We start from the raw sequence: 24,816 nt of genomic DNA on the forward strand, positions 1-24,816 counted from the left end.
CAAAATGTAATCAACCTCACAGTAACAATGCACTTTCAAGGGGTACATATATTTATTCGAACTCGTGTTTTTGTTTTCCTTGGATAAATACCAAGAAGTAGAATTACTGGATTGTATGGTGGTTCTATTTTTAATATTTTGAGGAACCTGTATACTGTTTCGTAGTGGCAGCACCAATTTACAGTCCCACCAACAGTGCACGAGGGTTCCCTTTTCTCCACAGCCTTGTCAGTGCTTGTTATTTGTTGATTTTTTTCATAACAGCCATTCGAATTTGATTTGCATTTTCCTGATGATGAGTGATGTTGAACACCTTTTTGTATGTCTGTTGGCTATCTGTATATCTTCTTTGGAGAAATGCCTGTTTAGGTCCGCTTCCATTTTTTAATTGGATTGTTTTTTGAATATTCAATTGTATGAGTTCTTTATGTTTTGGATATTAACTCCTTATTGGATATATCATTTAAAAATATCTTCTCCCTTTCAATAGATTTTCTCTCTGTGTCTTTTGAGGGAAAGAGGAAAGTGAGATGGGCCCTCAAAGGAGAGGAGAGAAAAGAAAAGAGAAAAAAATTCAGTACCAGGCAGATACAAAGGCCTGAACGTGAGAGGGCCTGGAATTGTGACGTAATATATTAGGTCACACATCATTTGCTTCTTTTTAAAACAGTGTTCAGCTTTTTTGTTAATAAGTTGTCATATTAACCAAACTTGTAAAATAGAAAATAAGACTATGTGTTTTTAATAAATGAAAATTGGATTTTTATTTATGCAATTAATTTAGAAAAGCCATTTAAAAATGTTTCACTCGTATACAAATAATGAATAAAATATTGTCTTTGAAAATATTTCAAATTCTGGCACTTCCCCCAGAATTCAGTTCTTTCTTACTCTGTGTGAAGACATAATCATTATTAATATTTTGGTGACTATTTCTCTAAAATGTCTTTTTTATACCATTACTTACATTTAGTTGTGGTGGCAATAGTAGTAATAACAGTGGCAAACAATTGAGTCAACCTATCTTTCCTCTTCTGCTACTTGAATTTTCATTTAATAATACATACTTTCCTGTGGTATATGTAGATCTATCTTCTTTTAAGAGCTATTAAGTATTCCAGTGTACACGTGTTCACAAATTTTTTAACTGGTTTTCATTTGGTGGACAATTAAGTTGCTTGTTTTAAAACTTTGCCGGAATAAGTATCTTTGTATGTGTATCTTTATGAACTCTAAGCGTATAAAACAATCTTATTTCAGAGCATACAGATTTCAAAATTTTTCATTAACCTATACCCTCTTCCTTTGCACCTTTATCATCATATCGCCCTTCTGTGGCTAAAATATAGGACAATTTAAAATTAATAATTTTCCTACTTTATAATTATTCTAATGATTTTTATAGATTTTTAAATCCTTTTTATCTCAACCATTATTTCATTAACAGATGAATTTAAAGGTCATTCTTTACTACAAGCAGCCAGAGAAGCTGACCTAGCCAAAGTTAAAAAAACACTTGCCTTGGAAATAATTAATTTCAAACAACCACAGTCGCATGAAACTGCACTGGTAAGATTTCACTGTTAACCTGTTCCCTGGGTCTGTAATAGTAGTGTGAGCACAGAATAGGATTTTCATTTCAGAAACCTTAAGTAACTTTAGTATCTGAAGTGCCAGGAATTGGCATTTTAATGTTGGTTGTATTGATCTTTACATTTAGTTCAGTAGGTTATTGCTTTCATGGGTGAGAAAATACTTTTACTCAATCTTGATTTGGGAATTATTTTTACTTTTGTCTTTACCCAGCCGTATTATAACAAATCTACCTTTATAGCCAATGCTTTCATGAAGTACAAAATGTGATTTTCGCTATAGAATTTTTTTTCTTGGGGTTGCTAAATAAGTACTGTATTTGTTTGCTATAGAAGATTAAAGTATTTCCAAAGATACTTGCGTCATCCTTTTGAGCAATTGTAGTCAATGGATTATTACATTCATTATAGAAAAATGGCTAAGATTATGAATTTTTTGTTCCAGACTGTACAAACTGTCTTTAAAACTATTCCTGTTTTTCCTTCTAATGTATTTTCAGAAAAATTAGTTTATTTTCATTGTCATTGATCACATTAAGTTTCAGGTAGAGCTGGTTAGATTACTCCTGAATTCAGAATTTAAATGTTTGTAATATCTATATCACAAACCTCTAAATATGCTTCAGTTAACACTCTCATATATCTGGCACAAAAAAATCAAACTGTAGTCAATACGTACTGAAAACAATATTAAAAGAATTACCAAACTGAAATGGACCAACTGTATGTGCACTTAAATATATGGCTCTCAAAAGGGTTCAAATACATTCAAGCTACACAGCATTATGTCAGGAGATACTCAAAGCCCAGAATAAACTTGACCTGCATTTTTGGAGCATTCATTTTATTCATTGGTAAATAGTTTTTTACTTTTTAAATTTTAATACAAATGTTCATATAAAATGAAGTTCAATACAAAAGGTGTACATGAGGTGTTATCAAACAATAAGGTGAATGTTTAAATAAAAAAATGTATTACAGTATAAGACACATTGCCATTAAACCCCCTCAAAGCACTCCCCCTTGCTTTGAACACATCCCACCATTCTTACCAGTTTCTAAAGCAGTTCTGGAAGTCTTTTGTGAGTGTCTTTAGTTGCACTGTCGTGGCTGCCTTGATCTTCTGAATCATTTTGACTTTGGGGAAGAGCCAGAAGTCGCATGGTGCCAAATCCAGTGAATAAGGTAGATGACGACACACCGTAATGTTTTTATTTGACAGAACTTGCCCTTTACCAGAAGCAATGTGTGACAATGGAGCATTGTCATGGTGGAGGATGATTTACGGCATACTTTAAAACACATCTTCTCTCAACCGTGGCTCACACCCGACTGACTTCACTGAACAAGTTGAAACTTGTCACACACAGTTACTAAGGTCTGATGCACCACTTCCTGTATTGAAGCTCCCTGCCTTTCCGTTGGATGGGACTCGGCAGCAGCATTCACCGTATGGTTTGATCACAACAGAAAGGCTCCGTGTCACGCGTTGCTTCTGGTATGGCAACTTCTGTCAAATAAAAACATTACGGTGTGTCCTCATCCACTTTATTCACCAGATCTGGCACCATGTGACTTCTGGCTCTTTCCTAAAGTCAAAATGACCAACAACGGTAAATGTTTTGAAGTGATTCAGGACATCGAGGCAGCCACGACAGGGCAACTAAAGACACTCACATAAGAGGACTTCCAGAACTCCTTCAGAAAGAGGCAAGAACAATAGCATAAGTGTGTTCGAAGTGAGGGGAGTATTTTGAGGGGGGGTTAATGGCACTGTATCTTTTACTATAATAAATTGTTTTTAATTTAAATATTCACTATATTTTTTTATCACACCTCGTTAACAGGATAAAACATAAAATTTCTGAATACTTCTCCCGTTAAGCTCCTTGAGGTCTGTTGCCTCTCACTAGGCATATAGGCTTTTTCTTCTGTAGTGCTAGGAGTATCTCTGTGGAAGAGTTTAAGAAATATGATTTAGGTGGCTGACAGTCTAATGAAGAAGTGAGTAATCGAGTTACAGATTTTTGTAGCTTTGGAGAGGCAGTATTCTGATACCTTCAAATAAATATATACTAGGTAGTTGTTTATTGGCTAAAGAAAAAGAAAAAGAAGTCTCATTTAATGCTTAAGTTAGAGCATGGTTTTTGTCTTGCTCTGAAATAAAGGCTTATGTTTTGTATTTCCAGCATAGTTAGGAGAAATTTTGGTCAGTTCCAGAATGTAAAATATATGTGTATTTTGAAATAACAATGTCCTAAATAGTCAGCATATGCTATTTAATTCAGAAATCTACTTTAAATAGTTTATTTTAACTTATTTTTATTTACTTTACAGCATTGTGCTGTGGCCTCCCTGCATCCCAAACGAAAACAAGTGACAGAATTGTTACTTAGAAAAGGAGCAAATGTTAATGAAAAAAACAAAGAGTAAGTATAATTATAGAAGGAGTTGTTTAATTCTTAAAGGGAAAATGTAATAAACGTTAGGAAATTACCTTTTCCTTTCCTCCTCTCTATAGTTTCATGACTCCTCTGCACGTTGCAGCAGAAAGAGCTCACAATGATGTCATGGAAGTTCTGCATAAGCACGGAGCAAAGGTAAGGCACACACCTGGAAGCGAGTGCCGGACTTGGCACGGAGTAGCGAGCTGCTCTGAAGACTGTTAATTTCTTCAGGAAAATCAAAGAGAAAAGTAATTTTATAAAGAACTGTTGGCATGTATTTGAATTCATCAGTTCTCCTTTAAAGCTGGTTTAAATCTTATTACTAATAATTACCTGTGTTTTATTGTACTTTACTGATGTTCTTCTGTAAAGCAATAAAATGTAGCTACAGTCTTGTCATTTGAAATACATTTTACCTTTACATTATTTTACATTAATACTGGAATGGATATATTTTGATAGTCAACATCAGTGATGGGTTATCAGAAAATAATTTACATGATAATCAAAATATCACTACTTATTTTAAATAACATCTGTATTCCTTCAAACTGGTAATTATAATAATTTTCTCAAATAACCTCAACAGTAAGGAATTTTAATTTGTGAAAATAGTAATATTCATTTAAGAAAAAAGAAATTAAGATCTATTAACATTTACTACTCAGATTGATACTGGCACCTCATCAGGTCCCTGTGTCAGCCTGAGTCTGAAGTGTTTCCTGAGGAAGAATGGAGTTTGAATATGGAGGGACTGACAGTGACACACGCACTCGGCTGTTCACTTTCAGCATGTTGTGACATACTGCACTTTACATGTGTCCACATGAGTAGATTTATGAACATTATCCTAAACAGCTGAACCTTTGTAAATATCATTGTTGATAAGCAGAGGGAATGATCATGACAATCTTATAGTATAAAGAGGTTATCTGGCTCTTTCATGAATTAGTATTTTCAGGAATTGTCATACTTAGTTGTGCTTTTTTTTTTTAATGAAAATAAGAGTTCAAAATTTGCTGATAGTTCTTTGTTGACAAATGACTATTACTTGTATGTAGGTACTTTTTTAAACAAAATAATCAGAATTTTAAAGGTAAAAGTTACATATTTTAGAGTGAATAAGAAAGTAACTGGTTTTTTTTAAAGAAACTTTTAAAAATGAAGATGACATTTTAAAAGTAGATTATTAGAAAATGTCTATTTTTTTATTTTGTTGCCAAAAAATGGTGGAGGTATATCACCCAGATCCACATAATTAAAAAACTTGAAAACAGAATTTTCTGACCTGTTTTAAAAGTCTTTCTTAATTTGTGTGTAGGTGGTTTTTTTAAGCTATCAAAAACATTTTATGCAGCACCTCCTCTTAAGTTTTCAAGAACATTAAGAAAGACATAACCTTACTACCAGAATTTAAACTTAAACTTTAGCATAATTAGTAAATTACATTAAAAATAAGCAATGTGATTTAGTAGGCATTGCTAATAATGCACTTTTTCCAGTGGCTCTACATATCTGTGTGAAATCTTTTTAGCCAGTGAGACCAACTATTGAAAATGAACTTAGAATCAGATCCTCAAATCTACATCACAGGTCTTTATAAGATTTTTCAGGGTTTTTTTTTAATTGAGCCAAAAGTAATTGTATCATTAGTAATTAAAATATTTTTAAAATTTTAATTGTTTAATCTCTTTCCCATCCTTTGTAATTTCTCTTTTTGTATAAGTTTTACATATACTTATATTAGTATAGCACTGATTGGTTATAATTAACAAATGAGCACACATGTATATTGAAAGTGTTCTTAAAACATTTTTTATTCATAAGGTACATGATCCAAAAATTTAGATATCCTTGCTTTAAAAGGAATTGGTATTTTTAATTTAAAAAATAGTATGACCTGGAATGCAAGGGAATGGAATTCTACAGGTTTAGTACCTGTTTTGAGGGTACCATACGACATTGTTACATAAATAATGTCTTGTTGCTTTTCAAGCAGAAAATGCTAAGCTATGAGGGCTTTCTGCTACACTTAGAGCATCCTGTATTTATCATTGACATATTTTTTAAAATATCTTAATGGCATTTATAATGTTCTTGAGAAACCATGAATGATGCTCTTCATTTTGGGAAAATATCTATTTGTTGTCTCCCATGAGTCATTTTATTTCATGAAGATTCAGTGAAAAATTGTTTTATAACCTATCCTAGTCACCATTACTCAAGGTCTGTGGTTCTCAATCTTTGTATGCCCTTCACGTCCACGATACATCCTCATCAATAATGTCTCAGGTCATCAGTGGGGCATGTATAATTTTAAACACCCTGCCAGTGATGTAAAAATGACTTTTAAACTAGTGTATCTTCCCTAGTCCTTCCAATAAATAAATTGAAAACACCTGCTACTAAGCACATTAAAATGGGGGGGAGAGTAATCCTATTTAATCAGAGTTATGAACCAATAGATACCAACTGCTATCCTCCCATTCACCTGTTCCCTGCTTCCAAGGCAGGTTGCTCTCGCTCAGGGCTGGTTTAGCTGTTGACTAATGCGTTAGTAAAAGCCCAACTTAGCTACTGTGGGCCCCAGTGTTTCCTTGCTTAGTGTTCTTTCTGGGGAACTCATGGTTTCAATTTGATTTTCAGGCAATTCATGGTTTCCCGTTTGATTCTAAAAACATCTTCAGAACAAGCAGCACCAGTGTTGAGTTAGGGTTCAGCCCTCTTACGCTGCTTCTCCCATCATGCTGCCTTCTTTTCTTCATGATAAGTCCAGTTTTCAACCTAAAGCTGTTAAGTGAGAAAAGGCAGAGAATTTGGTAGGGAGATCTAATACCAGTAATTAATTTGTCTTCCTTAGATAGAACTTAGTAAAATTTATATAAGCCAAAACATTCTTTTGCTCAAAGCAAAAGAAAATACAAAATTCAGGTTCATTGTATGTGTTAAATTAAGCATATTAATTTAAACATAGACAGGCATACTTTTTTCAGTTTAGAATCCTCCACTTTTATGGTTGTGTGACCTTGGACTTAATTCCCTGAAACTGTTTACTCCGTGGTGATATGTGAGTATTAATTAATACCTCCCCTACAAGTTTTTCTTTTTTTAATTAAATGAGCTTACGTATATATATATGGAGTGTAATTAATACCTGGCATACAAGCAATACTTTGATTACTAGTAAGTATGAGCATTGTATTTCTTTTCCGTATTTGTTTTTTCAAACTTATATACGACATATTTCCCTTAATTATCTTTTTATATAAAACATACATCTAATCCCTTTATAACTTGTCTTGATCCACTAACTCAGCAAATACTGAGATGCAAAATGATCAAGACTGTGTGCTCGGTACTGTGGGAGATACCGGTTTGGACATTAATACGATTACCAAATTTGAAGCTAATCCTGAACTAATTTAGCAACATCAGTCATGAAGAAGGAAGAGAAAGGTGAAAGCCACTTAAGAAGGAATAATTATAGTACTGGGAAATGAATTGAGTGTTAGAATGAACTTAGAAAATGGTGGTACAATTAATGGAAGAAAGAAGGCTAGAGAGAAATACTATTTTCCTATGCTGTGATTATGACTTTGTACTTGGAGTTGACATGATAGAGGAACATTTAGATAAAATTAGTGGTTGGAAATACAGCACTAGAGTATAAGTAAAAGAGAGTTTAGGATTAGAAAGATCTATTGGGAAGCCATCGACATAGTGATCATATGTTGTGGGATGGAGTAGGGTTCCTGGTAGAGAAAATATGAAGAGATAAGTTGAGAGTTAAGAACCTCTGAGGATTACCCATCCGTATTCATAGAGCAGTAACGGGAAGAGGAAACCAAAAAGTCTTCACAGTGTCTATTGAGTGCAGTAGGATTATAAAGAAAGAACAGGTGATCAGTGCTGCAGAGAGAAACCAAGAGAGACAATGCCATTTAATTTGGCAATTTTCCTATAATGGCTTTGGTAGCTTTGGAAGGAGGCGTTCCAAAGATAATCTAAGTAGAGAATTGTATTAGTAGGGTCTTGGCAATAAACAGCATACTCAAAGTGGGTAATTGAGGAAAGTTTAATAAAGGAATTATATACAAAGGTGTGGGTAAGGCTTAAGGAAATCAAGAAGGGGTGAGGTAGCAGCATTAGCAGCAAGTGGGGAGATGTTATCATCCCTAAGCCTAAAGGGACAAGGAAAGGGCGAGGTCACTGGAACCAGAAGAGGTTAGAGCTAGATGGAGAAGGTCATCTGACAGCATCTGTAGCTTTTGACCCTACCCATCACTCTCCTGCTTCCCACCAGTCTCCTGCCATTGCTTCTCATTGGCCAAATACAACAAAAGGTTAGAGACCACAAGAGCGCACTGATGTGATCCACATAAATGGTTTTCCTAGGAAACAGAGCAGGGTGGAAGATGGATATCCAGAGGGGCAAGCAGGCAATATTCAGCAAAAGGATAGAAAACAAAAAGCCAGTGAGGAAAGGAGGGTTATAAGAAAATGGAGGTATTAACTAACTAATGTGAGAAATCCACTTTTATAGGAGTAAACCTATATCTTAAAAAAAAATTAATAATTTTCTCTACCAACCCCCTGCTTTGCAAGATTACTATAAAGCCTTAAAGGGAGAGACATGAAGACTTTATCCTTCGTACGGGAGTTGTTTTCTTTATTATTTTTGGTCTACCCTGGCATTCTGCATTCTATTTCTACTGCCTTCTCTGCTATCATTCATTATTAGGTAGAACTTGAGCCCCAATTGCATATGGTATTACTAATACCTAAAAACAAAAGATTTCATTCAGAGGTGCTTTTTTTCATACATAAAAGCATTGCTATTTTGTCATTAGCATCTGTTAAATGTGTAGAACATGAAATTTATTTTGATTGTTCATATGTCTTAATTAAATTTATATTGTATGTAAGAAGAAATTGTTTTGATAGTAATTGGCATTAAATGGGCTTAATTTCTCACATTGAGAAGTGATCAAGAGTCTTTGCTCACTTTGGGGAAATGTGTTAACTCATTATAAGGATTTTATTAATGCTTTCTAGAGCTGGATTGCTAAGCAGATTCCGTTAGCACAAAGGTGTTAAACTGCTATTAAAACCAGAGATTCAAACTATCTTTTATAGTTTAAATAATGTCTGAGGTTTGAATATATCAAAATAAAGACCAAAGGGACCAGTGTCTCAGAGAAATTTAGTTACCAGTAACAGATCAATTAAATCTAGATTAAGCACAAATGGAAATCCAGTTTATACTTATGAAAATATGCTTATTACTTTTTTGAGATAACCATATGGCTAATCTGCAAAAGCCTACAACAAGGAATTTGCGAACTGTTGGGTGCTTTGGCTGCCAGTCTCTCTGTATCTGTCTCTTTTTCTGCAGTTGCATGAATTTCTTTCCTCTGTCAGTCTTTGCTCATCTGTTTCATTCTTTTTTTTATAGACTGTATTTTTCTGTTTAGTTCTCTATGGCATAGCTATGGTCTTTGCGGCCCCTACTTTACATGTTTTTGGCTTAGAAATAGGCCACCTGCAGCTACCATCTCTCTCAAGTCTCGGACGAGAAAAGGAGAACGTGAATGAGACGTCAGTTTGTTCAGCACAGTCATTGGATTGGCCCCTCTATCTAATCAGCTGTGCTCACTGACTTATTTCTCAGGCAGTTAGGGCACGTGAAAAGCTAAGTACCCCATAATAAAGCAGAGAAATTATGTACCACTATAATATTTATATATACCACTTAGCTGAGAACTTGATTGTTTCTTTTAAAATTCCACGTGAATTTTGAAGGTTTACAAAAAGTAATACACTGAAGTTCACCTAGTAAACATTAATCTAGTTAGTTTCATGTGTCTCTCAAATTGTATTGAATTTAACTTCTTAGATAAATTCTGTATTCTGTTGTGGGTTCACAACACATTAAAGGATTCAAAACCTTTTAAAGTAAAATACTGATTACTGTATCAGAATTCTAGGTAAGAATTAAATTTGTTGTCATTTTGTCTTATTTCATTCCTCACAGGAGGTACTCGAACTATGTGCATCCCACTATGGTTAATGATGGCCTATAAATATTTGTAAAAACTTTAGGATAAAATTAAATTATAGTTTATTACAGATAAAGTGAATCAGTGACTTTCAATATTAAAAAATTTTATCAACACTGGCGTGTAACGTTTTTTTCCCCAAATATCTAGGGAAAGAAGAATGCATGGTTTTTGGTGAGACTATTTTCATAATCTCTAATGTTTGATTAGTATACAGAATAGTATGTTGAAAACAGTATTCTTTATCATCAGAACTTACTGATTTATTTTTGTGCCCCATTTATTTACCAACCATTTCCAATACAAGGCATTGTACTTGTTACTATGGGGTATATATGAAATTTGAATTTGATCAAAATTTTTCTCTTAAAGGACTTAAAATCTAATAGTTGTCTAATAGTTCACTTTCACTTTCAAGGTGTTTTGATTTGGGGGAAAAAACACATTATCACTAGCTAAAGGAATACAGAGACTAGTTTCAACTCTCAGATTACTTAAAATCAGGTTAAGATTGAGATATATGTTAAAGTAAAATTATAATGTGAGTTAATAAATGCTTAATTACAGAAATAGTCATGATTAATTCATCACAGAACAGTTCATGATTAATTACCAAATGAGTGATATGGACACTGATAGCTTTAAGTTTAGGAGACAGATGAACTCAGCCTCAAGGTTAGCTCTTTGAGACGCCAGTATTCACACTGATTAAAATATTGAAAGATTCCCCTTCACCATTTCCTTAGAGTCTGCTTGCTGATTTCCAGAACTCTTCTGGCATGTTCAAATCATAATTTTATGTTCTGTATATTTTAAGCCAAAGGCCATTATGTATTTGTATCATTTATCCTGTTATCCTCTAGGAAAATCGCTATTACTACTCGATTAATACATACCTCAGCTTGCTATCTCTAGATAAAAGGGAAAAAAGTGAAATATGTTTTGTTTCCAAAACTGCTAGACATCTGTTATTCTTCTGACACCTTCTGAATATATATCTCAGGCCATTTCCAACCATTTAATTATCACAGTTGAGGTATAATACATTAAATGTAGCATTTTTCTTATTTGAGGCAGTTTCTGTACTTGAGGGAAAATCTCCTCCTCAATGCTGAATGGTAAGCATCTTTGATGATATTCTCTGTCATATCCTTGTGTTGAAGATTATGATAGAGGAAAATAGGACTGGGTCTAAAAAAACACTTGATCAGAAAAATTGACTTAATATTCCCAGATTTCTTCAGTAAGTATGTATTTTGGTAGTTCCAAATAATACATTATTAAGAATTAAAGTTGTATCTCTTTAAAATATGAAGAATAAATTAATAGTGATAATATATAAAATATATCTGTCAAATGTATATTTTAGGTTGAAAACACAAAACTTATGGACAGCAATACATGTATATATACATATATGTATAGTTTTAGGAATTTAAAAGTTCCTAAAAGAATCCTTGTGAGCGGCAGTCCCATTTATTTGATAGCTCAGTTTGATTACCATTGAGGCACTTAATTATATGTATAATACTAGACTGCATTTCTTTGTTTTTGTTAAATGTTACTAAGCCTAAGTTTTTTGCCTGAGTGAAGAATTGTCAATGTGTGAGTCAAAATTGTCAAAGCTAGGAATACAAAAAACAGTGTTGTCTCAGAGATCTTCCAGGTCATGGGCTCTGTTCTATATATTAGTTGGCCCTTTTTTTCAGGGCTTCCAGTATTGATATTTTGGACGACATGCACAGGTTATTTAATCTCCTTCTGTATTTCTCCATCAATACAGTAAGTTACTATCATTTGCAATTTATCTAATTTATAGAATGATAGAGATTAGAGTAGTAAATCCAAACTTATGAGAACCTCCTTTAAGCAATTAGAGTTCCCTATAATTCTCTGGGATCCCAATGAACTAAAATTACACTAACTCCAAAATATCACCCTTCTTCACTGTGAAACTGAATTAGAGCAGTAATGCAAATCCTTCCAGATTACCCATTAAAAAATAAGTCAGGGAATTGGGATTGATCTGTAGTCATGTAAAAATACACCATGCTTCCCCCAAAATGGAGAAATAAGCCTTTGCATGATTTTTCAGGATGACAACCCCTGAACATAAGCCCTAATGCGTGTTTTGGAGCAAAAATTAATATAAGACCCCGGTCTTACTTTCGGGGAAACAAGGTAATAGTTACTGCTGCCCTCTAAAAACAAATGTATCACTTTACAAGGCCTACACGTTTTGCACTTCTGTGCCTTGAACCACTTCAAATATATGGAGGAAAAAATTAGGTTGTCCACTTCTTAGAGAGCCCTCATTGTATCCCATGACTGATTAAAGAATAAACAAAAGTAGAGCATTATGGGCATTGATAAAGTTGAATATAAGAGGAAGTTAGGAACCTTAACTTTTTTTTCAATTTTGAATCAATTTAAAGATTTATAATGACTCTAGTAGATAGTTGATTTTCCATCCAGTAATCATTTTTCCCTTTCTTCCTTGCTTCAGAACAGGCGTCAGCAAGCATTTTCTTAAAAGTCCAGATAGCAAATATTTTAGGCTTTATGGGCCAAGAGATAAATCAAGGATTTTATATAGGTACTCATATAGCCATTTAAAATATAATTATTGAAAAATGAAAACCATTCTTAGCTTGCAGGCAGTACAAAATAGTCAGCTGGTTGGATTGACTCACGGATTATAGCTTGCCAACTCTTGTTTTGTTCGGGTATGGGAGCTTCTAGAAGGCCGGGTCTGAAAACAATTCTGGTAGTCTCATTTTCCTTGCTAGTGATTGATGTAGATACTGATTCAGGAAACATTTCTGGCCCCAGCCATAAGGAGAAGTCTGCTGGGAAAAGTTCCTTCTCTTTTAAAATAGATGTATAATACTTTTGGCCCTGGTGAAATGACATGGAGCTGCCACAGTCATCTTTAGACCACAGAGGGACAAGCCTGGAGTCCTAAGATGAGAGGAGCTGAGACATTTATGACACTTGCTTATAGTGAACAATAATTCTTCCTCACAAAAACCCATATAGAATGTCTGTTTCATATTTACGCTGTCATCCATTGTGGTTTATTCTAAGTGGGTTTTACAGAGTGTCACCAAATTGTTCTAGTTTTGTTATTCTACTTGTTTCCATAGAATGAGTGCTTGTACTGCTTCAGTTTTTGTTTTCTGATAAAGCACTCCATAGATAATCTTTTTTTGCTATGATACCATTTAGAGTTTGAGGGAAGAATTAGTGTTCTTTCATAATAAAAAATATATACATTTATTAAAGCAAAGAATTTTGTGTTACATTGCCCTGTCTTGTACTTTAAGAAAGTTTAGCTTCCTAAAATGCTAGAATATAATACTATCTACAGAAATGAGTAAAATGCCTTATATATATATATAAAAATGTAGGGATGAGGACGTAAAGCTTCAGTATATGATCAAGTTTTTAGTTTCCTAGGGTTATCAATCAGTCCTCATCAAACTATTGCAATTTTTTTAGCAAAAAAAGTTCCTTTTATACATTTATTAATTCATTAATTCTAGTAACTGTTTATACAGTTTTCTATTTTTCATTCATTCAGAAGACATTTATGGAGCTCCCGCTATGTCCTAGATACTGTTTTTTTCTTGGGGAGGGGGAGAATAAGGGTAGAGGGAAAAGTTATATTTAAGATTGTCATAGTCATTGCTTTTAAATAGCTTATAATTTACAAATAGCATCTAACACAGACCTTAATGTTAGTAAGTGCTTAGTAAATGTTAGTTACATCCCTTCCTTATGAGACTTCTTAGGAGATAAAAAACTTAGTTCTGATTTTGACAGGTATACACAAGGGGAAGAAATGTGCGATAAAGAACAGCACGATAGAGAAATTAGAATGCAGCGTACACAGTGGAGTTGCACTCAGGACCACCCCTTCCAAAACAGGGGGAGAGGAACAAGAAATGTTAAATAACTTTAGTTAGTGGTGACTTTTGCCCAGTATTTCACTCCATGAGTGCATGTGCCAGAGTGAGTGATGGAAGTAAATCTTCTATTTTCTATATTGCACTCAATTCCCCCATACATATTTATAGAGAGAACCTCTTCTTACACATAGTGTGTCTTTAGTGTTTAAAAATACTTTATGCACTTTATCTGCTGCTTAGTCAGTCTGCTCAGACACGAGGTAAAACTGGCTGGTGTTGGATTAACAAAGAAACTTGACATCTGTCTCTACCATTGCATTGCTAAGGTGTTTTCAAGGATGATCTCAACCAAAGGCATATTTTACCTTTTGCAATGTCTTTGGAAACTAACATCTTCATAAAGTGGGACTCCCGTGTAATCTAATAAAGCTGGAGCACATCAGATTGTAATGAAAAAATATAGTAGAAAGGAAGGTGGTATAAAATCAAATTATGGCTTGTCTTAAATGACATGCTAAGGGATTTGCTCAAGTTTATTTGCAGGGATTGAAGAATCACTAAGTTTGTGCTGAGGAATAACTTGGTAAGATCTGTATTTTAGAATAGTAGTTTTCAAACCATGTTCCCAAGATTCATCAGGCTGCTTTGAAGATTTCCATCACTATAATTGAATAATTTAGTGGGTTTCTTATCCAGTTTCCAGAAAAATGTTAATGATTAAAATATTCTCAATTTTAGGTTTTTCTCCTGTGGTGAAAAAAAATAACAAAGAAAAATTCAAGAAGTTTAGTTTGGCAGCTTGTGTTTTCCATCAGTACATGCTAATGGCTATGCTTTTATGTTGTCTGTGTTTAAAAGGTCATTTTCCTGATGACAGAGGTGATATAATTAAATATGTTAGTATTTCATGGTGTATTTTGTGAAACACCAGTAAAAACTTAGATGAGCTCTGGCCTAAACAAGTGTTACAGCTTTACTGGTCACAATGAAAGACTGGAGACAGGGAGATCACGTGTCTTAAATCCTTTATTTTTCTTACTCTTGCATTGTGGGTGTGCACAAATGTTTCAAATAACCAACCAGCGTATATTTGAGAATTTATTATGTACCATTAACAGGAACTGTCTAGAGGACCCAGAAAACCTGTATCATACAGTGTTTTCTCAATCTTAGTTTTACTTGCTAAACAAAAACTATCCTAGTGTTAATAATTTGGGTAATGGTGAATTGACATAGGTGTTCAGAAAGGAAGTAATTATCGAGACTTCAAGTAATCAAGGAAGGCTTCTTAGACAAAGGAGGGACTTGCACTGGATCTCATAATCTAGAAAGGCAGAAAGAAAGCCTCTGAAAGAAATGGTGTACAATGAATATGGACTTTGGTCTGACTGGAGTAGGAGGTATTTACTGGGGCATCCTGGAAAACCAAACAAGTTAGGTTTGATCAAATTCGAACATGATCTCAAAGTTTAATGTTGTCTTAAATAGTCTTAAAACTAGCTAAATTATTATTCTTTATAACTCTTCAAAGTTTTAAAAAGTGGAACATTTGAATCTTCAAGTCATTCTTTTGGTTAAATGTGTTTGTAATTCAATTATACTTATTTACTAAAATTAGAAATGTACTGAACTAGTTTAACTATCTTTGCTTACCTATTCTGTTGTCTTTGTATTCTGAGAACAAGTACAGTAAAATCCATTCATCCAAAAGTAATGTACATCTTTGATGTGATAGGCAGTGGATATCAGACGAAGTGCCGGTGCTTAGAGACCTTACATTCCAGTTGCCAAGGGGAGTGGCAGGAAGTGGAGGACGAACAGGAAGACAATCATTCAGGGAAGGATAGATACGTTGTAATTTTCAATAAGGTGGTCAGAGAAGAGTAACTTAAGAAGAAGATATCCTTTAGAACCAGTGAGCAAAAAAGTTCATGAATAATCTGTGGCATTTTCAAAAAGCTTTGAGAATTCATTTTTCTCACTGGAATTCATTTGCTTGGGTATAAAAGGGAACCAAAATTGATGCTCAATACTATGTGCCCACCTAATGATTTTTCAGATGAATGCACTAGACACTCTTGGTCAGACTGCTTTGCATAGAGCTGCCCTAGCTGGTCACCTGCAGACTTGCCGCCTCCTGCTGAGTTATGGCTCGGATCCCTCCATCATCTCCTTACAAGGCTTTACAGCGGCGCAGATGGGAAGCGAAGCAGTGCAGCAGATTCTGAGTGGTGAGTTAAAATAGATCATTATTGCATTCTCTTCTTTCTCTTCCACTGTCCACTGGTATGCACAAACTTTGTGCCTCTTGTTTTAAGTAGCTCTTGGAATCTTTTTTCATTATTGTTTGAATATTTTTCCTGCCTTTCCTTGCTTGTAGTTTAGACCGGGGCCCTGTCCATTAATTAGCCTTTTTCATGAGGTGACGTAGATGTCATGAGAAGAAAGCAAATATTATCTTTAATTTTTTTTTTAGTTTTTAGTTAAAAACCTGACTCATATTATAATCAAAGGTTAGTTAAAACTCATATAAACAGTGTGGAATTATGGTAGTTCTATAATCTATCAAATAGAGAAAATTACAGGGCCGGCCCAGTGGCTCAAGTGGTTGGAGCCCCATGCTCCTAACTCCGAAGGCTGCCGGTTCGATTCCCACATGGGCCAGTGAGCTTTCAACCACAAGGTTGCCAGTTCAATTCCTCGACTCCCGCAAGGAATGGTGGGCTCTGGCCCCTACAACTAAGATTGAACACAGCACCTTGAGCTGAGCTGCCTCCCAGATGGCTCAGTTGGTTGAAGCGTGAGCTCTCAACCACAAGGTTGCCAGTTCAGTTCCTCGAGTCCCGCAAGGGATTGTGGGCAGCGCCCCCTGCAACTAAGATTGAACACGGCACCTTGAGCTGAGCTGCCGCTGAGCTCCCAGATGGCTCAGTTGGTTGGAGTGCGTCCTCTCAACCACAAGGTTGCCGGTTAGACTCCTGCAAGGGATGGTGGGCTGTGCCTGCAACTAGAAAATGGCAACTGGACCTGGAGCTGAGCTGCGCCCTCCACAACTAAGACTGAAAGTGAATAGTACCCTCCAATAGTACAACAACTTGAAACTGAATAGTATCCTCCACAACTAAGATTGAAAGGACAACAACCTGACTTGGAAAAAAAGTCCTGAAAGTACACACTGTTCCCCAATAAAGTAAAAAAAAAAAAAAAAAAAAAAATAGAGAAAATTACAAATCACTCACGGTAATGATCTTTACCTAAATGTCCTTACATGTGTTATATTCTGACCTGTGTTTTGTAATTCTTCATTGCACTTTTATGAAATTACCTTGTCTTTTCCTGGTGTGGCTATAATTATAAAAATCTGGCTAAGTGGTACAGTGCTAGATACTTAATTTATTGAGGAAGATTAAGCATAAAACTGATACAAAAATAAACACTAGTTTCCAAAGCCTAAAAATTAGACAAAATAACACAGTCCACTGAAAAGTGATGAACTTGATACAAAAGAAATTTAATACAACTGACTCATCTTTCTTTAATTTTGTTTGTGGATTATATCTGCTCCAGAATGACATAACAAACTGGAAGAGTAACATGGAGAAGGCGACAGACTAGAAATGAGCAGTCCTAGTTCTTTTTCCTACCTATAGTCCAGTAGTTCTTTACTCCATCAAGCACAGTGCCCTCTTTTTATTATGAATATTTTATGACATTCCCTTTACTGTCTAAAAATGAGTCCATAAATAATATGATCTAACTATATAGATGCCTTCCAAAAAATCTATATTAAATGTCCTAACTATAATATAAAGGGGAAATGACAGTAAGTTACAATAAAATAATTTATAATTATTATAATAATAATTACTTGAGCGTGACTACACTAGAAGACAAAATCAACCCCACAAATTTCTGAAGGACCTCCAAAAAGTACAGCCCAGTTGAGAATCACTACTATACACTGAAATAAGGGACCTTTTCAGACTTACAGAGATCACGATATGTATTACTAGAGCTGAATCAGAGCTAACCAGCCTCATAAAAGTAACACCGTGCCACATTGTGAAACCTGTTATTAGGATTTATTTTCCTCATGCTAGTTCATCCTTGGGCAGTGATCATTCTCTTTAGTCTTAGATGGTGATCTTTAGACAATGGAATGAAGTAAGACATGACGGCCATCTTCACTATAAAAACAAATAAGATCTGTCTGAAGGAATGGAATTTCCTATTATAGGATTTCAAGCTTGAACTGTGAAAAACAGGACTTATTTAACTTCCTGTTTCTACAGGGCGATGGAACATTTGCTTAAAGAAGATAGTTTTTCTTTGACTAGGAGATGTTTTTGCCTTCTCAATAAATTCTTATAATTTCTAAAAGGTGTGATTTTTGTTAAAGTATCCTAAATTTTCCTCTTAAACTTTTTACTACCATGTTTCCCCGAAAATAAGACTGGGTCTTATATTAATTTTCGCTCCAAAAGACACATTAGGGCTTATGTTCAGGGGATGTCATCCTGGAAAATCATGCTAGGGCTTATTTTCCAGTTAGGTCTTATTTTGGGGGAAACATGGTAAGAACAATTTAATACTGAATTTTAAGCGAGGCTCTATAAGGTGTAACCATAAATCAGGCAAACATATAGCTATTACAACAAACTTTCTAACAATACTATGCGTAATTTTTAAATATAATTTACAAAATAGGGAGGAAAGGATTGAATAAATTAAGCAGATTAGATCCATTATTTCTTTTTAAAGTGTCTGCTAATTGAATGCAGTTAGAATATATGACTCCTGATAAACCATAAAATTAAATACTGACTCATACCTGAAATAATTTTGATAATTCTTCTTAAAAATTTATTTGCAAGATAAAACATTATATAGGTAATTTAGTACATGCCAGAACTTTTTAGTTTAATTCTTCATATTCTTTGTTGATCTGCAAAGATAATAGAAATAATACAATTATATGTTAAAATCTTATCCTTAGGAAGGTTTTCAAAAATAGGAATTATTTCTTGTTTGGAAGAGGATATAATTTTTTAAACTGATATTTCTACAAGAAACTTGTATATCTATAGTCTCTTAACCATGAACTAGCTGAACGTCGCAATTATACCTACATTAATCCAATTCCAGGTTATATCTGTAATGACTGCTTAAAGTATGCATCAGTCATATAGGATGCATAATAAGTTGTTGGGGTTCTGTTCTGGGAAACATTTTAAAGATTCATTTAAGTATACCTGTTATGATGCCGGGTTTGAGAGTCATTTTTAGAAATCTTCACTTTTAGGTCCGAAATCTGTAGTTGCCAACTTAAATAATAAAGTTATAATTGTAAACTTCTAACGATATTTATGTGAAAAGTAATGTCAGAGTAAAAAAAATAAGCATTTTGTTATAAACCAGCATTTTTTAAATTAAATTTATTGAAATGACATTAGTTAATAAAATTATATAGGTTTCAAGTGTGCATTTCTATAATACATCATGTGTATATTGCATTGTGTGTTCACCATCCAGAGTCAATTCTCCTTCCAACACCATATATTTGACCCCCTTTACCCTCTTCTACCATCGCCTCTCCCCTTACTTTCTGGTAACCACTAAACTATTGTTTGTGTCTATGAATTTTTGATTGTTTGTTTGTCTTGTTCATTTGTTGCTTTCAGTTTTATATCCCACATGAGTGAAATCATATGGTTCTCGACTTTTTCTGTCTGACTTATTCCACTCAGCATGATAATCTCAAGATCCATCCATGTTGTCGCAAATCGCACTATTTCATCTTTTCTTATGGCTGAGTAATAATTCCAGTGTACATCATTACCACATCTTTATCTAATTATCTACCGAAGAATACTGATTGTTCTCATGTCTTGGCCAATATGAATAATGCTACAGTGAATATCAGAGTACATACGTCTTTACAGATAAATGTTTTCAGATTATTTAGGTAGATATCCAGAAGAGGGATTGCTGCGTCATATGGTAATTCTATTCTTAATTTATTAAAAACCTCCACACTGTTTTCCATTGTGGCTGTAACCAATTTACATTCCCACCAGCAGTGTATGAGAGTTCTTTTTTCTCCACAGCCTCTCCGACACTTGCTATTACTTGTCTTATTGGTAATAGCCATTCTAACAACTGTAAGGTGGTATCTCATTGTGGTTTTGATTTGCATTTCCCTAATAGCTAGTGAAGTTGAGCATCTTTTCATATATCTGTTGGCTATTTGTATGTGGAGAGGTGTCTGTTGGGATGACACCTTGGGAGAGGTGTCTGTTCAGGTCTTCTGCTCATTTTTTTAATTGGATTTTTTTATTGTTGAGTTTGATGGAGATTCCACCAAAAAAACTATTAGAAACAATAAACAAGTAATAGTAAAGTTGCAGAGTACAAAATCAATGCATAAAAATCCATTGCATTCCTATATACTAACAATGAAATTTCAGAAAAAGAAATGAACAAAACAATTCCTTTTGCAATTACAACAAAAAGAATAAAATACCTGGGAATAAACTTAACAAAGAATATGAAGAACCTATACACTGAAAACTGCAAGACGTTATTAAAAGAAATTGAAGAAGACACAAAGAAATGGAAAGATATTCTTAAATTCAGCCAGGGAAAGATCGTCCACTACATACCAGGGCACCACAATAAGAATTACGCTTAACTTCCTCTCAGAAACAATGGAGGCCAGGAGACAATGGAGTGGCGACTTCAGAGCTAGAGGACACACTGCTTGGCTTGGTCCCTCACAATATTCTATGTTCATGGATTGGAAGCATCAACATAGTTTAAAAGGCCATAGTACCCAAAGCAATATACAAATTTAATGCAGTCTCCACCAAAATCCCAATAGCATTTTTAAAAGAAACAGAACTAAAAAATCATCAGATTTGTATGGAATCACAAAAGCCCCTGAAAAGCCAAAGCAATCCGGGGGAAAGAAAAGGCCGGGGGTATCACACTCCCTGACTAAAAATCATACCACAAAGCGACAATAATCAACACAGCATGGTACTAGCAGAAAAACAGACACACAGAGCAATGGAACAGAATTGAGAACCCAGAAATAAACCTACATATATGTGGGCAGATAATTTTCAACAAAGGAACCAAAAACATATAATGACGAAAAGAAAACATCTTCAATAGATGGTGCTGGGAAAATTGGAAAGCCACATGCAAAATAATAAAACTAGACTGCTCTCTGTCACCATATACCAAAATTCAATCAAAATGGAACAGGGACCTAAATGTAAGACCTGAAACAATAAATTGCATAGGAGAAAATATAGGTACTAAACTTACGGACCTTGGTTTTAGAGAATATTTTATGAATTTGACTCCAAGGGCAAGGGAAGTAAATGCAAAAGGAAATGAATGGGACTATCAAACTAAAAAGCTTCTGCACAACAAAAGAAACCATCAACAAAACAAAGAGGCAACCAACCGAATGGGAGAAGATATTTGCAAACAACACCTCTGATGAGGGGCTAATATCTAAACCAGCATTTTCAAACATTGTTTTGGAAGATTTGACTTTTTTCTCAATGGGTAGCCACTAGCTGCATGTAGCTAAATTTACTTAAAATTAAATAAAATTTAAAAATTGTTCATCAGTTGTACTAACCACATTTCAGGTACTGAATAGCCACACATGGCTAGTGGCTATTGTAGTGAACAGCATAAATAAAGAGTATTTCTAGCATCACAGACAGTTCTTTTGAACAGATCCCATTGACATGAATTCTTCTGATTGCATATTCTAGTATGGTCATTGCATTGCTTTTACCAAATCCTACAGAGGAAACAATTTGAGGACTTGTGAAAGTTGAATTAAACACTGAAATCCCTCTTTACATTTGCACCTTGGAATGAGCCTTTAGACCCACTGCTGGTGCTGGAGTCTAATACTAAATAACAGCCCATCTACAGGAGATTTTGTTTTACAATAGCAAACTGCCTTTCAGCCTTTAAAACTTCATGTTTTTTGTTTGTTTGTTTTTTCATTCTGGTGAGCCAGAATAGAATTGAAGAAAAAATTAGAAGCCCATCTCTAGCCTTTGACCATAGTGACATATTTAATTTCATTCTCTGCAAAAGCCCTTGTGCTTATGAAGGTTGTACTGATACAATATTTTGCATATCAGCTCATTTTCTTTTGCCTATGTTTCCTTTTTAACTTCATTTTTATATCCCTTCTTTTAATTGTGCATTTCTTTGTACAAAATTCCTGGACTGTTTACATATCCTTTCAGCTAATACTTTGTTCATATTGTTTCTAAAAATGAATCTGTTCTAAGCCTGTTCGAGATTTATAATGGATGCAAAGTTCTATAACTTGTAATTAATCAATGTCTTTAACTTCTTTACTTTCTACTCTTTAACTAGGACTAAGAATTTGTCATAGTTCTCAGAACCATTCTTATATTTGCATGAAAATTTTTGATTGATTGTAAAATTATACCCTTTGCAAATCAGTCTGCATCAAGACGTGTGCCAATCTCAAATAGTTCTTAGAATTAAAAAATTCAACCATATTAATTTGTGTCCTTCAAATGCTAAAATCTGAAAATATTCAAAGTTCTAATTCTGTATACGTAAACAATTGTCATTTTATTATTCTGAAATGATAAAAAATATCACCTATAGCTATCCAAAGTTTCAGTGAGTTTTACCAACTGCCAGAATAACTGTCATAGAGACATAATATACACACCTATAAGTGTAATGTCATGTACAGTTAGAATGGAGGCAAATGAGACGTGAAAGAACAGAATAAGGGCAACCACAGAAAGAGCTATGATTTGACATACACATTGACCCCAATATAAAATAGCATGGAAGTCATTTCAGCAAATGCTTTCTGAATGTTCTCCATGTTAAAGGGAATATAAAGAGGAGCAAGATCCGATTCCTTTCCTCAACACTTTCACAAACTAACAAATGTAATAAACTCCGTTTTAAAGAAAAATAATTGTAGATGTTTCAAAAATGTATTCTACTATATGAAATACTCTTATCTTTCCTCCCTTTAATCTTAACATTTTATCTGTTGTTGTTGTTGTTATTATGATGATGATGACTAAATTAAATACAGTTTCTCTTCCATTGAAGAGTACTCATAATTTACTCTGTAAAAGCATCTCTCCTTAACCAGCATTTTAGACTAGAAAGAGGCAAAGTATTTCTTCTGAAACCTGAAACCCTTTTGGTTAGCATTACTTGATAGTCCCATTTGGACAGTGTACTCAAGAAAGTTATCTCTGATCATAACATAATGCGATCTTAAATCTGAAAGAGAAGGGAAACCAGCACTCACTTTATAGGTGCAAAAACTAAGCTATGAAGTGATTTGTCCATCATCATAGTTCATAGAGCCCAGTTTAAAACCAGGTCTCCTGGACTTCAGACCTTTTTTGTGTTATCTGAGTGTGTATACACATGTGCATTATAAAAGCCACACTTAATGTCCATGAGCATGCTTTGAATGATACAGTCCGGATTGTTTTCATTAGAAACCTTTTTACTTGGGCCAATATGTAATGAATTTTTTATTTGTTTGTACTGGATTAATCAAAATACCTTGTTTATTAGCCTCCTACTTGTAGACTTAACAGCTCGATTTAATTATATTCTACTTAGCATTTGTATCACACCTCCTAATTATACAGGCATTTTATTAAATTGCATTTCCCTGAAGCCATTCAATAAATGTGAGTTAAACAAATTTCTCTACTTAGTAGGCCTTTTTTTGTACACTGATTATATTTTCTAAGATCACTGAAAGATGTTCTTGATCTCATGGTTTTATGTTTCTTCCTTCTCCTTTGCCAAGTTTTGAACAGAAAATTTGAAGGATAGAGTAGTGTAGGGTTGGAGAAGGATTTGTGTGTCTTAGGATTTATTTAAATTTGGCTTAGGATAAGATGTACGTATTATAGATTGAAGTAAGAAACCACTTACTTCTTATCTGAAAAAGATTGGGAAAAAAACTCTTATCTTACATTTCAGAATCTGACCCCTTAATCTCTCTTTGCATTCGCCACATAATTTTCCCTCTTTAACTACTCTATGATTCCCTAAAAAACAGCAGTTATCTTTCCTTCCTTTTAATGCAGAAAGTACACCTATCCGTACTTCGGATGTTGACTATCGACTTTTAGAGGCATCTAAAGCTGGAGACTTGGAAACTGTGAAGGTAAGTCAGTGCTTTTAATGACTTGAGAAGCACTCTGGAACATTTGCTAACCAATTCATTTTAAGCTTGTGAAGCTTGTGAAACTACTCAAATCCAAATAACTAAGAGGATGAGCAGAGTAGATCCCTAAACAGGAGAGACCTTCAACCATACCAGACTTCCTAGTCCGTGCCTTATATCCAGTAAACCATGTTTTAGTTGCTTTTCTTCTGGTTATGTGAAAGCGCTTTTATTTTTACTTGTATTAATTAAAGTGTTATTTTGGGCTGCATTCATAAATTTCTAAGCTAGTTCAAGCCCAGATAATAGTATAATAATGTTTCAAACAGTGTTTCTTGAACTTTTTCAAGAGAGTCTCACATTTCCTCTAGGAACTTATTATGATCCTGCAACCATTTGGAATAATTAATATGCAGAAGATAGATTTTTTTTTCTGTGTAACTCCGCTTGCCAAGAAAATTTTATCAGTTTTATTTGTGGCATAGAAATAATGGTTATAGATTTAATGTTTTTCAAATAAAAATTATATTCTAATATTGAATGTACTTTTTAAAAACATACAGACTCCCCATCTATAATCAC

General features: G+C 34.2%; 1 protein-coding gene across 1 annotated transcript in view; it reads left to right on the forward strand.

Annotated features, from left to right (window-relative positions):
* TNKS (tankyrase) overlaps window positions 1–24,816 on the forward strand; it is a 191,602-nt gene that overhangs the window by 131,099 nt on the left and 35,687 nt on the right. The window contains exons 9-13 of the mRNA XM_019750527.3: window positions 1,448–1,569; window positions 3,930–4,021; window positions 4,114–4,192; window positions 16,069–16,240; window positions 24,155–24,234. Coding sequence (XP_019606086.2) covers window positions 1,448–1,569; window positions 3,930–4,021; window positions 4,114–4,192; window positions 16,069–16,240; window positions 24,155–24,234 — 545 coding nt within the window. The remainder of the gene's footprint in view (window positions 1–1,447; window positions 1,570–3,929; window positions 4,022–4,113; window positions 4,193–16,068; window positions 16,241–24,154; window positions 24,235–24,816) is intronic.

Source organism: Rhinolophus sinicus, chromosome 16, assembly GCF_057876585.1.
Source record: "Rhinolophus sinicus isolate RSI-liver-muscle chromosome 16, RSI-T2T, whole genome shotgun sequence".
Classification (NCBI taxonomy): domain Eukaryota; kingdom Metazoa; phylum Chordata; class Mammalia; order Chiroptera; family Rhinolophidae; genus Rhinolophus; species Rhinolophus sinicus.